The sequence below is a fragment of the Lissotriton helveticus genome, chromosome 8 (genome assembly GCF_964261635.1).
Source record: "Lissotriton helveticus chromosome 8, aLisHel1.1, whole genome shotgun sequence".
Taxonomy (NCBI): Eukaryota; Metazoa; Chordata; class Amphibia; order Caudata; family Salamandridae; genus Lissotriton; species Lissotriton helveticus.
This window is the reverse complement of record NC_136069.1, coordinates 799,042,489-799,058,083: the sequence shown is the minus strand read 5'-3', so window position 1 is coordinate 799,058,083 and position 15,595 is coordinate 799,042,489. Positions and strand designations below refer to the sequence as shown.

Here is a 15,595-nt window from a genome sequence, read left to right as displayed (position 1 = left end):
CCAAAATCACACCAGACTCCTTCGCACATGCTCTCCTTCATCTATGCTATTCCATTTATTATACCGTTTCATGCCTTTTCCCTGTAGCAGAGTCCAGGACAGTCGGAATATGTCCAGCCTCTGTCCTGGATCTCAGTGTGGATGACTTTGAGGCTGCTGGGTTTGTCTCTTGCATCCTGGTGGCCAAATATACCAGATACTGTTCATGTGCCACTATATGACAATAGTGGCATCCCTGTTGTGTGGGCACACCTTGGGTTCTCGTCAAGCAAGATTCCACAGCAGATGGTATTAGCAATTTATTCTTAAATCATCATTATTCTTCATGACAACATTCTATTCAATGTAGTTTTCAATGATTATAATAAGCGTTCATAACTTCATCACGTTCCAAAAATGCAAACTGCTCCAATGCATTTCGGGCCATTAGCCCTTCGTCTGGGAGCTCTATAATGTAAATATAAAGACATAGCACTAAGTGTCTGAAGTAATAACAAAAGGTGTATTATAACAAAATGAATACTGCCTGGGTATCGTGCTAAGCGTAGCGAGCAGGTAGGTACCGGTGGGGGGGTGCATACGGGTGGCCGACTTCTAAAAACAAAAGTAATGACATACGTGAACTAGACATGAGGTGATCTTCAGTGTAGATTCACATCAAGGGTGGATCTTTTTAAGGTGCCTAACGGACTCAAATTAGCAATGCAAGTGCGGGTGTATATAGTGAACGAGTATTTAAAGGTGCCTAAAACGGACAAAAAAAGACATAAGTGTGCTCACTTACGTATCATCAGGCGTTGAAGGAATCTAAATGTAAGGGAGCATACCCAAAGTTAGAAAATGCGTCAAGAGTCAGAAAATAAATATCGTACCGAGTTGACAAAAAACGCGGCAAGATGCCGACTTACTTAATGTTTATCTGGCCTGGGTAGTTCGCAGGAATCTGTCTCGTCCGGCTATGGTGGTCGGTGTTACAACCCGGAAGGGAAAATCAAGAGTGAAAAAGGTGCTGTAGTGAACAGTGTAGACGGACTAAGGTGTAACAATAGTCGGCGGCCATATTAGGTGAACTACGCAAAACGTGCAGAGTGTAGAGTCCAATCGTTAGAAAACAATACCTATGTTCGTAAACCAATGAAGGACAATATACAAAAGGGCAATCAATAAACAAGTAAAACATATATACATATATATATATATATATATATATATACACACACACAAGACATGACATGTTAACCAGTTTCCAAAACAAAAAATAATAAATAAATAAAATGAATTAAAAAAAAAAATCATCATATAATGCAGCACTAATGGAAGTACAGTATAAGACATATAATACCAGGAGGGTATTTCATAGAAGACATGAAAATTCCAAACGATCGTTGAGTCCCATCGGTTTCATGGATTGCATTTTGAAGATCCAAGCAATCTCTCTTTGTAACAGGTGTTTATTGTTGTCCATACCCTCTCGTTTCTTGACAACCTCAAGTATCATAAACTTGAGTTGGGGAATGTTGTGTCTGGTTTCAACATTTCCCAACTCAAGTTTATGATACTTGAGGTTGTCAAGAAACGAGAGGGTATGGACAACAATAAACACCTGTTACAAAGAGAGATTGCTTGGATCTTCAAAATGCAATCCATGAAACCGATGGGACTCAACGATCGTTTGGAATTTTCATGTTTTCTATGAAATACCCTCCTGGTATTATATGTCTTATACTGTACTTCCATTAGTGCTGCATTATATGATGATTTTTTTTAAATTTTTTATTTTATTTATTATTTTTTGTTTTGGAAACTGGTTAACATGTCTTGTGTATATATATATATATATATATATATATATATTATATATGTTTTACTTGTTTATTGATTGCCCTTTTGTATATTTTCCTTCATTGGTTTACGAACATAGGTATTGTTTTCTAACGATTGGAGCCACACTCTACACTTAGCACGTTTTGCGTAGTTCACCTAATATGGCCGCCGACTATTGTTACACCTTAGTCCGTCTACACTGTTCACTACGGCACCTTTTTCACTCTTGATTTCCCCTTCCGGGTTGTAACACCGACCACCAGAGCCGGACGAGACAGATTCCTGAGAACTACCCAGGCCAGATAAACATTAAGTCGGCATCTTGCCGCGTTTTTTGTCAACTCGGTACGATATTTATTTTCTGACTCTTGACGCATTTTCTAACTTCGGGTATGCTCCCTTACATTTAGATTCCTTCAATGCCTGATGAAGTTAAGTGAGCACACTTTTGTCGTTTTTTGTCCGTTTTAGGCACCTTTAAATACTCGTTCACTATATAAACCCGCACTTGCATTGCTAATTTGAGTCCGTTAGGCACCTTAAAAAGATCCACCCTTGACGTGAACCTACACTGAAGATCACCTCATGTCTAGTTCACGTATGTCATTACTTTTGTTTTTAGAAGTCGGCCACCCGTATGCACCCCCCCCCCCCCCGGTACCTACCTGCTCGCTACGCTTAGCACGATACCAAGGCAGTATTCATTTTGTTATAATACACCTTTTGTTATTACTTCAGACACTTAGTGCTATGTCTTTATATTTACATTATAGAGCTCCCAGATGACGGGCTAATGGCCCGAAATGCATTGGAGCAGTTTGCATTTTTGGAACGTGATGAAGTTATGAACGCTTATTATTATTATTTTTTTTGTTTGAATATTTTTATTGGTGTTTCAACATATAGTAACACAGAGCTGTACACAGTGTAGGGCGAGACAGCAATTATTGATGTGATCAGCAGCAAGGAACAAATTCAGTGGCAACATCGCACGTTACAATCATCTCGAGCCCCATCCAACATTGCTGGAAAAAAAGGAAAGGAAAGAAAATAGTATTGGAGACATACAACAGTCCCTCTCCGCATTCCCCACCAGGGTGTTTTGCTTATGTCCGTTTCCACCCGTAACCATCCACTAGAGTAAAGATTGCTGCCTTCGAGGATCAAGGCAGCTGGACTTAGCATGCGAGTGTGGATGTGGTTCATCACAAATGTCAAGTGCACGGCCAGTGGGGTGTCATAGGGGAGGGGCGTCGCTGAGGGCCGTGAAGGGCGCGGCACAGGCCAATCCATGTCCAGACATCGCGCGCCAATTATGTCGGGGGAGAAGAAAAGTGAAGTATATCCTACTCGTTTCGAATTCACAAGGATATAGGAATGGTCGCAGTGCGCTGCGCATATAATGTGTCTCTCTGTCACTCAGCGATTCGCAGTGTGGTCTCAGCAGTGTCATTGCAGTTCTGTGCGCTCCGTCTTATGAACATGTAAACAGGGGAGAGAAAAAAAAAAAAGAAAAGAAAAGGGAGGGGGGGGGGGGGGTCGGGGAGTGGTCATGTGTCTCGGTGCCGTGTCGTGCGTGATGCCGTGGGAGCGCCACGACATGAGCAGGTCTCGGAGAGGCCATCTGGTGTGTTTGTCGGTGCATTTCTGTTGTGGGGAGGGCGCGGGGAGGCGTGCAGGAGCTGCGAGACGCGGGAAAGGCGTGGAGGTCGATGAACGCTTATTATAATCATTGAAAACTACATTGAATAGAATGTTGTCATAAAGAATAATGATGATATAAGAATAAATTGCTAATACCATCTGCTGTGGAATCTTGCTTGACGAGAACCCAAGGTGTGCCCACACAACAGGGATGCCACTATTGTCAAATAGTGGCACATGAACAGTATTCATTCTACAGACGTGTTTTGGACGGACACGCCACCTGGTTGGAGCACCCCACTTTTACTACATACTTTTAAAAAATAGAAAAACTTTGAAAACACAGCTGTGCGTCCCCCATTTTCCTTTTTGGTCAAATATACCAGATGCCATATGCAGGCTCTGCAGTGGAACCTTACATTCAATTGGGTACAGCATCAAGGGTACCTGTTGGATTGTATCCAGATTTTGGAGGACAGTGCAAATGATCTGAAGTGGTAGCTCCTGGACCACGATTGTGTCAGTGGCAGGCCCCTCTCCTAATCAACCCCAGAGCTGATGGTGGTCACGGATGCATCACTGCTTGGCTAGGGAGAGGTGGAGATCAGAGGCCTCTGGTCTCCAGCTGAGACTCAACTGCACTTTGTTGGAGTTGTTTTTTGTTTGGATGCATTAGTATTAGGGTTTCTAGCTTTCCGTTAAAACAGATTATATGCGACTAAACACCACCAAATTGAGTATATGTTTTTCAGTAGAAAGTTCAAAACACTGAATTCGGTTTTCCTTTTATTGGTTTACCAGCCTCTGGTGTCAAACAATATAAATGCAGGCCCTTAGTGACTATGCTAAGCCACTTAACTATGCCCTTGTGGACATTTACAAGGTCCCGGAACCTGTAGGACCTAATTCTAGGTTAGCCTTTGAACTATTAGCAGAATCTCAGTCCAAAGCAACAAGGACCTCTATGATTTCATCCTCCTTCATTAAGAGGCGGACAGAGTTTGCTTTCTGTAAGCTCAGGTAAGAAGATTGTGGCAGCAAAGATCATATAGGTGCCTCGGGAATCAATGTCCTCCCATAAAACTACACCAAGTACTCCTGTTTTCATTGCAAAGGTGTTTAAAGCATGACTCTAGGAGCGTCATCCTGCGATATAGACAAATCGGGCCAGATCATGAACATATTCTGTGTCCGTGCACCAACAATTTGGTCAATTAGCTGGTTTTGGTTAAATTATACTGCTTTTAGTGTATACTTTAATACAGAAAAGTTGATAGTATAGGCTGTCGATCGTGTAGCTAGTAGTGTCTTAATGCATGCTGCAGATGGTTCTGTTTTAACAAAACATGTGCAAACATATCTCCATTCATACACATCTTTGACAAGGGGTGGGACCAGAGGCTAGAAAGAGAGATTTGACTACTGGGAAATTAAACAAGCAGGAAGGCAAGGGAAATAATAAAAAGTTACTTACCTTCAATGAAAGGCTACAAAAAGGAAGTTGGAAGTAGGAAAGAATGTAGGAATAATTGACAACAGGACTGAATGAGGGAAGGAAGGAAAAAAAGCATATTTCTTTATAGGCACTGGAAAAACACCACCCTTCTGATGAAGTAAAGAGCAAAAACAATCCACACTAATAACCACGGATTTGTACATGATTTTAAAACAGTGGCAAAACTGGCCACTGAGAGCCATCTGGTTACCATCTTGGGGCTATCCATGGCTCATGGTGGCCATCTTATACATGTTGTGTCTATTCCTTGCATATGTTAGGCAACCCTAACATATGGAGGGTCCTACACATAGCGCCCATCCAGGCAAATATTTATCTTTTCTTGTATTTGATATCCATGCCTGTGGTGTGGGTGTCATCCATGGCCATCAAATATGTGCCTGTTCACAGTATCTGATGGATCAAAGGGACATAGGCAAGGTGTTCCTGACACACATTGAGCAGCTCTGCTTTGTGGAGGCTATCCCTGGAATACGACCCATCGGGAAATGGTTCGTTTGTGCACCGCCCGTCCCTTCTTAGCGCCCACGTAACCAACAAAGAGCTGGTCGTCCACCCAGACCTGGCGTGTGCGGTCCAGATAGAATGAGAGCTCATGTTTTGGGTCCAGACGGTCGAGCCTCTCTTCCTCTTTGAGGGATGCGGTGGCGGAAAGAAGGTGGGCAAGGTGATGGACTGCCCGATGTGGAAGGCCGTGACTACTTTGGGCAGGAAACGCGTTTTCAAGACAACTTTGTCCGGATGGACAGAGAGGAAAGGAGGTTGAGAAGATAGAGCCTGTAGCTCACTCACTCTCCTGGCAGAGGTGATGGCAACCAGAAATGCAGTTTTAAGAGTCAGAAGACGAAGATGGCAATTATGAAGTGGCTCAAAAGGAGCGCACATCAAATAGGTTAAAACAAGATTCAAGTCCCACTGAGACATCACAAAAGGAACAGGAGGAAACATGTGAGTGATGCCCTTCAAGAATCTATTTACAACAGGGGACTTGAAAAGAGAAGGCTGATCAGGAAGCCTTAAGAAGGCTGAAATGGCAGATAGGTAGCCTTTGACATTGCCCAGAGCAGAGCCCTGCTGGGCAAGAGAAAGAAGAGAGAGGAGAACCTCTGAAAGGGGGGCAGAAAGGGGATCCACAGCCTTTGCTGTGCACCATGCCACAAATTTGTTCCACCTGCAGGCGTATACCGATTTTGTGGAGGGACGCCTGGCTGCCAGAATCACATCACAAACTTCAGGAGGCAATTCAAATGGCCTCACCTGTCGCCGCTCAATGTCCACGCATGGAGGTGGAGACTGGACAGATTCGGGTGGAGGACCGTCCCCTGCTTCTGCGACAGAAGGTCCACCTGAAGAGGCAGACGAACCGGGGGATCGACTGACATGCTGAGTAGCTCGGGATACCAGTATCTTCGTGCCCAGTCCGGAGCCAAAAAAATGACTTGGGCCCGGTCACGCCTGATCTTCTTCAACACTCTGGGCAGAAGTGGTATAGGCGGAAAGGTGTACAACAGACTGCAGCTCCACTCGCGATGAAAAGAGTCTCCGAGCGAGTGCCGCCTTGGAAATTCCAACGCGCAGAACTGATGACATTTGCACGTTCTCTTCTGTGGCGAATAGATCTAACCAAGGCTCTCCCCACTGCTGAAAGAGACCTTGCGCCACGTCCGAGTTCAGACGCCTTTTGTGATCCATCATGCACAGACGGCTGAGTTCGTCCGCCCTGGCATTCAGTGAACCTGCCAGGGGTTGAACCACCAGGGAGACGCCCTGGTGTTCCAGCCATTGCCAGAGGCGCAGTGCCACTTGACAAAGGGTCCACGACCCCACCCCGCCCTGTTTGTTGCAGTACCACATGGCGGTGGTGTTGTCCGTGAACACCTGCACTACACTTCCCTGGACAGAGGGAAGGAATGCCTTCAGTGCAAGCCAGATCGCCCGCAGCTCCAGAAGGTAGATGTGGAGCCGAGACTCCGCCGGAGACCAGAGGCCTCTGATCTCCGCCTCTCCCATGTGGCCCCCCCAACCCAGGAGGGATGCATCAGTCACAACTACGTGTTCCAGGTGGGGTAGGGAGAGGGATCTGCCGCTGACCCAATCGTGGGAGGATAAACCCGAAACTGCGTCGAATCCAGAACCGCTCCGATGAAGAGGAGCTGCCGAGCGGGACACAGGTGTGACTTCGTCACATTGATGGAGAACCCCAGCAGGTGCAGGAGGTCGGCCGCAGTCTGGAGGTGGCTGACGACTGACCGGGGCGAGCCCGCCTTCAACAATCAGTTGTCGAGATAGGGGAAGACTGACACCCCTAATCTGCGCAGATGAGCTGCGACTACCGCCATCACTTTCCTGAACACCCGAGGGGTGCTGGTAAGGCCGAAGGGGAGCATGGTAAACTGAAAGTGCTCATGGCCTACCGTGAACCGCAGGTAAGGCCGGTGGGCCGGCAGGACAGGGATGTGAAAATATGCGTCCTGCAAGTCCAACGCTACCATCCAGTCTCCAGGGTCTAGGGCAGCTAAGACCTGAGCCAAAGTCCGAATCTTGAACTTCTCCTTGCGGAGGAAGCCGTTGACATTCCGGAGATCCATGATAGGGCGTAGGCCCCCTTTGCCCTTCTTGGGAACCAGAAAGTAGTGCGAGTAAGAACCACACCCTACTTCTGGCCCAGGAACGCGCTCAATGGGCCTCTGGGCCAAGAGGGCCGTAACTTCCTCTTGCAGAAGTTGCAAGTGATCCCCCGACACGTGGTGGTACTGCGGTGGCATGGCTGGAGGGGTCACCTCGAAGGGGAGGGAGTAGCCCCTTCGAAAGATTTGCAGCACCCAACTGTCCGACGTGATGGAGGTGGTGACGGCGAACCCTGCCCCTCACTGGTGTCGTATGGGCCTGAAAGCTCGGACTAGGAAGGCTTTGAGGCAGTTGCTGCGGAAGTGGATGTGGACTGACCCGGCACGGCAGTTACCACGTCCGCGCTGCTGTTGGTTCTGCGGCCTGTGGCTGGCTGGACGTGAGGGGGCTCCCCTTCCATGGCCACGAAAGGGGCGAAAAGAGGAAGTCTGCTGGCGTTGGCCGAGGCCTATGGACTTTTAAGGCCCTGGTGTCCTTAAAACGTTCCAGCGCGCTATCCGCTTTGTCGCCAAAGAGGCGACGGCCATCGAAGGGCATGTCCATGAGCGTGGCCTGGACATCACCCGAAAAGTTAGCGGACCGCAGCCAGGCGTGGCGTCAAACCGCCACCGTCGTAGCAATCTCTCTACTTAGCGAGTCCGTGTTGTCAAGTCCACGTCGGATGGAATATCGTGCTGCGTCTCGCCCCTCCGCTAGGGCTTGGGCGAGCCGTGTCCGGGCCCCCTCTGGACACTGGGGCAGCACCTCCGCAACCGTATCCCACAGAGACGGGGTGTAACGGCCCAAAAGGCAAGCAGTATTGACAGACCGCAGCCCCAAGTTCAGGGACGAGAACAGTTTCTTCCCAAACTGGTCGTACCCTTTGGGAATGCGGTCTGGGAGGTAGAGGCCTGGATCACCAGGCTCTCGGGGGTGGGGTGAACGGACAGGAAGCTGGGGTCGCCCGGAGCCGAGCGGTGGCGTCGGGCCACGTTCCTATCTACCGGGAGGCCTGTAGAGGGCTTGGACCAGGTGCCCAACAGAACGTCAGTGAGGGCTTCGTTGAACGGCAGTAGAGGCTCCGAGGAGCTTGCCGGTGGTTTGAACTCCTCAGTGAGGAGATAAGTCCTCACGGCCGCGACAGGGAGCTCAAGATGTAAGGCCTTGGCCGCCCTTGTCAACACCACGCTGTAAGCAGCCCCCTCCTCCATAGCCACGGTAGGAGGGGAGACAAATCCAGTGTCGGGCGAAGTGTCCAGACCACTGGCCTCCCCCAACTCATCTGCCCAGTCCTGTGACAACTGGCACTGCAGTGCCAGAGGGTCCTCAGACCCCTCCAAGTCCTCCTAGTCTTCCATCTCCTGGTAGGCAGGATCAAAAGATGGAGCCGGATCATCGGTGAATGGTTCACCTATCGGCGTCAGATCCGGACCGGGGTTGGGACCAGGGACGGCATCGTCCGGGGATGGCGTCGTCCTGGGACAGCGCCGGGGGCGACACCCTTGGTGACGGCACCATCGGAGAGGTCGGAAGGCCGACCGGCGTCGGCACGGATCCAGGCCTGGATCCAGAGGGGCCCTGCGGCGCCGGGACCGGAGTCGTCGATGGCACCGGGGCCGAAGCACCCGACGGCGCCGGGGCTGGAGCCGCCGGCCCACTCGGGCCCCCAGACGGGCCTGGAGGTCGGGTCCGACGGAGGAGAGAGCGACCTCATGGCCACGAGGAAGGCGTTGATCTCCCCCGGCGTCGCATGCAGCCCAGGGACCGGCAGGTATGGAGCTGGACGCGGCGCTTGTGGCTCAGACGTCGCCCGAACCCCCAGCCGCATCGCAGGAGCGTCGGGGGGAGTCAGAAGAGCGATGTCGCTTCTTCGACTTTTTGTGCCTCGACTTGCCTGAGGACTTGGAGCCCAACGAGTAGTGTCGACTCGCCGAGCTGTTATGACTGTGGCCCCGAGACCGGTCCCTCGACCTCCGCCTGGACCGGGACCGTGAGCGGCGTGGGGCCAACTGCCGGATCTCGAGGCGCTTACAGGACCGCTCCCGCCTAGCCTTCGACGTCAAAGCCCGGCAGTCGGGGCACGACTTGTCATCGTGGTCGGGCCCGAGGCATTAAAGGCACCGACGGTGGGGGTCGGTAACCGACCTCAGGCGGTTACAGTCGTCACAGGGTTTGAACCCAGGCATCCCTATCGGCACCGAGAGTCGATTATCAACTCGAAAGGGTCCAAAAGAGATCGAAAAAGTTAGTCAAAAATTGACTAAGGAGTACTGTTCTTCCCGGATCTGCGCTTGCTGGCGCGGAAAAAAGAACGGATGTCAGCGCCCGAGGGTGGCGTCTAAGTACTCCGACGACGTCATCCCGGCGCCACCGACGCCGGACGCGGAGCCGCAGACGACGCCTACCGACACGCAGGGATACTGCTATGCAAAACTTTCCGGATCCAGTCTGACGCCTGGGATATTCTAAGGTAAGGAATCTAACACTAACCTTTTTCTTTCAGATAGTGAAAGCAATGGAGTTCTAATCAATCAGGGTTTTGTATAATGGAGCTACTCACCCGGAGGGTCTCAAGGTGCTTGGGAGGTGAGAGGGGGGCGGGTGCTGATCTGTCTGGGTTCAGTCGAATAGCCTGGTCTTGAGATCCTTCCTGAATTGGATCTTGTCTTGTGGATCTGAGGGAATGAGGCAATGGCCAGCTGGGCAGAACAGAGACGGCTGTCGGAAACGCAAAACGATGGTTCAGATATGCTGGACCAGCATCGTGGAGGGCTTTGTAGGCGCGAGTGAGGAACTTGTAGGTGATTCTTTTGTCGAGTTCACGAAGGTGTTCGGTGATGTGGCTGGGCCAGGGGAGTTGCGGAGCAGTCTGGCTGTGGCATTTTGAATGTTCTGTAGGTTCCTGAGGAGTTTCTGGGTGATGCCAGCATAGAGTGTGTTGCCACAATCGAGCCTGCTGGTGGTAAGTGCGTGGGTGATCATCTTTCTGGCTTCAGTGGGGATATATCTGAAAGTCCTTTGAAGCAAGTGTAGTGTGTGGAAGCATGAGGAGGATACAGCGTTGATCTAGCAGTATAAAATATGATGCTTGATTTGGATTTAAAAAACTAGATAGATCGCATCAAAGGGGGAGAAAAAACAAATGTGCATTTTAGGAACGTGATTTCTAGCAGCGAGAAGGAACTTCAGTTGGGGGAACACTCAAGTATATACAAGTGAGGGGCAAGCACAGAGCGGGTGAGAACTCTGGACCCATTAGGGAATACTATAAGCAATCAACCGCAAATAGTCAAAGGAGATCACATTAACTGTTTGTCCTGACAGCAATTAAAGCAGGGTTTGCCGTTATAGGTGTTGGAGCTCAGAGTGATTTGTCCATATAGCCGCATGAGCAACTAGGATTACATCACTGTTTTTTAGGTCTTGCCTAAGTCAGCGCATGCGCTGCTCTGGCGAGACTATTAGTAAGGGCTTCAGAAAATGCAACCACTGTGGCCTAGAGCTTGCGATTACACGGGCGCGCGCTTACGAGCAGAGGCGCCATATGGCTTTCCTCGTCATGCTCATTAAGCGCATTGCCCGGCGCGTTTGATTGCAATCGTGATCACTTTCGCGGCCAGTCACTTTCACAGCGCGGCCAATGTTTAGTTTAATTGGCAGCGGGGAGCGCGCAAGCATTTGTTCTGTATCAGGTTTCAGCTTTCACTACTGCACCTACTTCCGGTTCAGAGCTCCAGCTTGTTCTACCAAGGAAAGTTACATTGTATATTTAAATAAAAAAAGAAAACCACATGCTTGCATTGTGTTTCCGTTCTTGGATTCAATGACTTAGTTTGCCCTCACCCCTCTCAACAATGGCAACTTCATGTTTTGGATTTCACTCCCCCAGGGCTCTTTTCTTTTTGGTGCTTGTACTATTCCACCACTCTCCCCCTCCATGCCGAATCCTTCATTATGTTTGTGTTTGCACCCCTTAGTGCTCCGCCAGCCTCGCCCTCGTCGCCCGCATCCAATGAACAACCTCCAGCGGCAGATCCTTCTCCTTCCTCGCCACCAAGACCTGGAACACCCTCCCTACCCACCTACGGCAGACCCAAGACCTGCTCACCTTCAGAAGACGCCTTAAGACCTGGCTCTTCGAGCAGTAGCGGGCACCCTTCCCCTCAGCGCCTTGAGACACTCACAGGTATGTAGCGCGCTTTACAAGTACTTTGATTGATTGATGTGGATCCCGTAGTAGAGAACTTGTTTGCTTAGTCCTTTCATTAGATTTTCAGTGTAAATAACTACTCAAATAGTAGTAATCTCATAATTAGAACAGAGCGAGAGGTTCTAGAAAGTTGTGAACATTACTAGTCCGACCAAAATTCTTAAATCGATTTGAATTTCTGAATTGTCCGTACACTATCCAGCATATTATGTTTCTGAAAACATCAAATGTTCAGAAACCGACTTTTCTGAGGACCATTAAAACTTCTACAGTAAATATAGCACAACTAGTGAACAGTATGCAAGTACACTTGCTAGATTTAAAATCATACTTATTTTTATTAATTTAATGCAGATCAATGTTGAATTAAAATGGCTGTAAAGTGAGATGTTCAATTTTTGTACTTAACATTTACAAATAACAAGTTAAGAATCATGAAATACTGGGCAGGAAAAGTTCAGAACAAAATAACAATTATTTACTTGCCAGCTATTGTTGAACATGGAGATCGTGGCAGCAGCGGTCAAAAATGTCCAACGCAGTGAGAAATAATATGTACATATTTCTAGCTTTAGCCTCATCTTCGGGAATTATAACAATTCAACTTTTAATTGAATGGCAAAAACATTATTGCAACCATGTAGAAAAAATCTGACAATGCGTGGCAGATTATAACAGAACAATATTGGTCTACAATAACAAATTGAACATCCGAAACTAGAATTATTTTAATTCATTTTTTAAGTCCCGCGTCAACATTCTGGTATTTACAGAACATCCTGAACATACATTGCATTAGACATCTGTACAATATTTATTAAGGTATAAATGTACAAACCCAAAAACGACTCAGAGGCACAGTTTTAAAAGGCCAAACTCACTGGAACTAATGAGGATTTAAGACAGGTACCAAGAATATTTATAGACTGACTACATCAGATAAAAATGAAAAACAAAATGAACAAAAACCCAAAAAAACAACCTGTTTTTAAGTTGCTCTCCACACCCCTCAATTTATCATATTCCCTTCAAATAAAAATATAAGGTCTACGGTCTAGAAAAAAACCTATTTACACCTGCAATTTTCAGTTGCATTGCAAATGCTGTAATGCATACCCCTCTGTACCACTGAGCAATTCAGTGCTAGTGTTACTATATTTACAAGTGTATATAATATGTGCTCTTCATTTAGCAGTATGATGAAACACATCAGCACTAAATAAAACAAAACTGGAAAGAAATTATTTAGTTGTAGACTAATGTTGCTTCACGGGGGTATACTGTGTTTTGTATCACGTTATTTAAACACATAATATTTTCGTGAAAAGTTGAAGCTCTTCATCGTTAATGTTTTTAGCAAACAACAATTTCCTCTGGTGCTGGTCAGTCCACTTTCACTACGCTGTAAATTTTGGTCACAAACCAAAAACATGCAAAGAAGCCAATCGTTCCTGCAAAAAATAATAAACACATTAGTCAAGCTGCAGAAATGCATACACAAATATCTATTCTAAATTAAAACATTAGGAATTTGTGGTATTCAAACACATTGTTTTCCCATCAGTAAATTTATCTATGCTGGTTACATTTATCGCAGAAACCTGATCTTCCTGCATATTCCTCACAGAGTATCTGGAAAATCTACATGTAATCAGGTCTAGGCAGAGGGCGCAACACTACCCCTCTCTAAGTTATTTGCAGGCTCAGTAAAGGCACGATCAACAGTGCTTAGTTTGAGACGGTGGGGGCCACCGGCACTCATTTTTGGGGAATGGCACTTATTTTCCTTTATCCGACGAGAGAAAGAGCGGGAAAACACACAAAGGGTAAAGAGGGAAGAAGAAAGATGAAAAAAGTAGTCTCAAAGGAAGAAAGAAGGAACTGGCAAGAGTGAGATAAAGGGGCAGGGAGTGTCTTCAAGTAGTTAGAGAGGCATGAGGTTGAAGACTCCACAGTCTTGGTAATTGGGGTAATGACATGTAATAACACCGGCTGCGGCTTCTTTTTTTAAACTCTTTATTTGCGCACGCATGATTTATCATCTTATACAACCTTTCCTTATTATCAAAATACAGTCTTTTTAACTTTTCTCCCACAACATATCTCCATCGACTTAGGTGGTAACGTCCGTACAAATACAGTGTCCCAATCAGGCAGGAAATCACATTCTCGTATGCATTGTATACGAAGTATGGAAAACCTCTATTAGATGATCATCCTTAACTATTACATCATATCGTATCCTAGCAGTATATCAGTAACTATAGAAAAAACTAAGCCTTAAGAGTGTCCAGCCCTCCCCAACTCCCTCCCTCCCATCCCGTACGTCTCCTGATACATCCAATTCAAAGGGCAACATTTCAGGACATAGAGAGTAATCCAACTCGGGATAGTGTGTGGGCACCCCACCGGCTAGACCTGTGCATTCCCGGGGTCTATTCCTTATATGTTTCACCCGCTAACACCCAACAATTTAATTCGCACTTACAGTTCTCCCGCCTGTGATGACACCAATGCCATTTCCTCTAATTCAAGTAGCATAAGCTCCCAGTCCTGCGCAATTGGGTATTTTCGCTGCCCTTTCTCTTCCTCCCTATGCAAGGCCGCACCCTCCGCTCTGCCCCAGGTCAGATTGCCACACTTCTGGATCTGGAGGCCTAGGGGATTTCCATCTCATAGTTAGAGCTCTAATCGCCAATAACAGTGATAAATCGAGGAACTTCAACTGAGCTTTATGGTGTTTGGGGCGCTTCTGATGTCCTACCAAGCAATAGAGCGCCTCCTCCGGTACCTGCAGGGCCGTGACTGTGCGTAGTGTATGACAAATATCCCCCCAATATCTACGTAATCATGGGCATGCCCAGAGCATATGAAGGAGGCCAGCCTCATCTGCCTTACAACGAGGTCAGTGTTGGGGAGAATCCGGGAACATTCTATGCCGTCTTTGGGGGGTGAGGTACGCTCTATGCAACACCATGGCCTGGATGAATTTGAACTTAGCATTCCTGGACACCTTCCTGGGGTGCTCAAGGACAATCTTCCAGGCGCCATCCGACAGAGCCTCCGTGTCCATTGTCCAGGTGTCTCTAAGTGTGTCGAGAGATATGGCAGCATGCTCCCTGATCCCCGTGTAAGGCCATCGCACTAAGTGGCTCCCCGTCCCCATATAATAGAACAGGTGTACCAATTACCGGCTGCGGTTTCTGAGCAGAGTTTTGGGCACCGGCACTCATTTTTTTACAAATTAAACATGGACCATCCACAACAGTGAAGTCAGTACTGCCCAGATTCACATGCTTATAAGCCAGGAATAACAGACAAAACCATAAAAACTGAATACAGAACAGCATATGATCTCCTTAGTAAGCGGTCAGAGGTAGTCTGATGAGGAATCTGGGCAAACAGAGTATCCACCAGAAAAAGTGTTACTAAAACCAAGTTACTTTTTCATTCTAAAGATACCTCTTACTGATTCATCATCAAGAGAAACTCCCCATTTAAATGACGCTGCCTGTATCTTACTAAGACACTGGTCCCTTATGCGCCGGCCATACCATTGGCGGGCTCCCCCAGCGGGTCTGGGGTGCTCACGACCTGGCATGAAGCTGGCATAGAGACACTGGGGGACCTGTATCGGGACGGAAGGCTCCTACCGTTCGAATCCCTGGTTGATGAAACAGGGCTCCCGCCGGGACATTTCCTAAGGCACCGTTCACTCATCATGACTCTGTCCACCAGATGGGGAGACATGCAAGAGGAACCAGGCCAACATCTCACCATTCAATACCTACATG

General features: G+C 47.7%; 1 protein-coding gene across 1 annotated transcript in view; it reads right to left on the bottom strand.

The window, feature by feature from the left end:
* Nucleotides 1-12,115: 12,115 nt before the first annotated feature.
* Nucleotides 12,116-15,595, bottom strand: part of TM9SF2 (transmembrane 9 superfamily member 2) — a 402,149-nt gene continuing 398,669 nt past the window's right edge. The window contains exon 17 of the mRNA XM_078657617.1: nucleotides 12,116-13,252. Within this exon, the coding sequence (XP_078513743.1) occupies nucleotides 13,185-13,252 (68 nt within the window). The 3' untranslated portion in view covers nucleotides 12,116-13,184. The remainder of the gene's footprint in view (nucleotides 13,253-15,595) is intronic.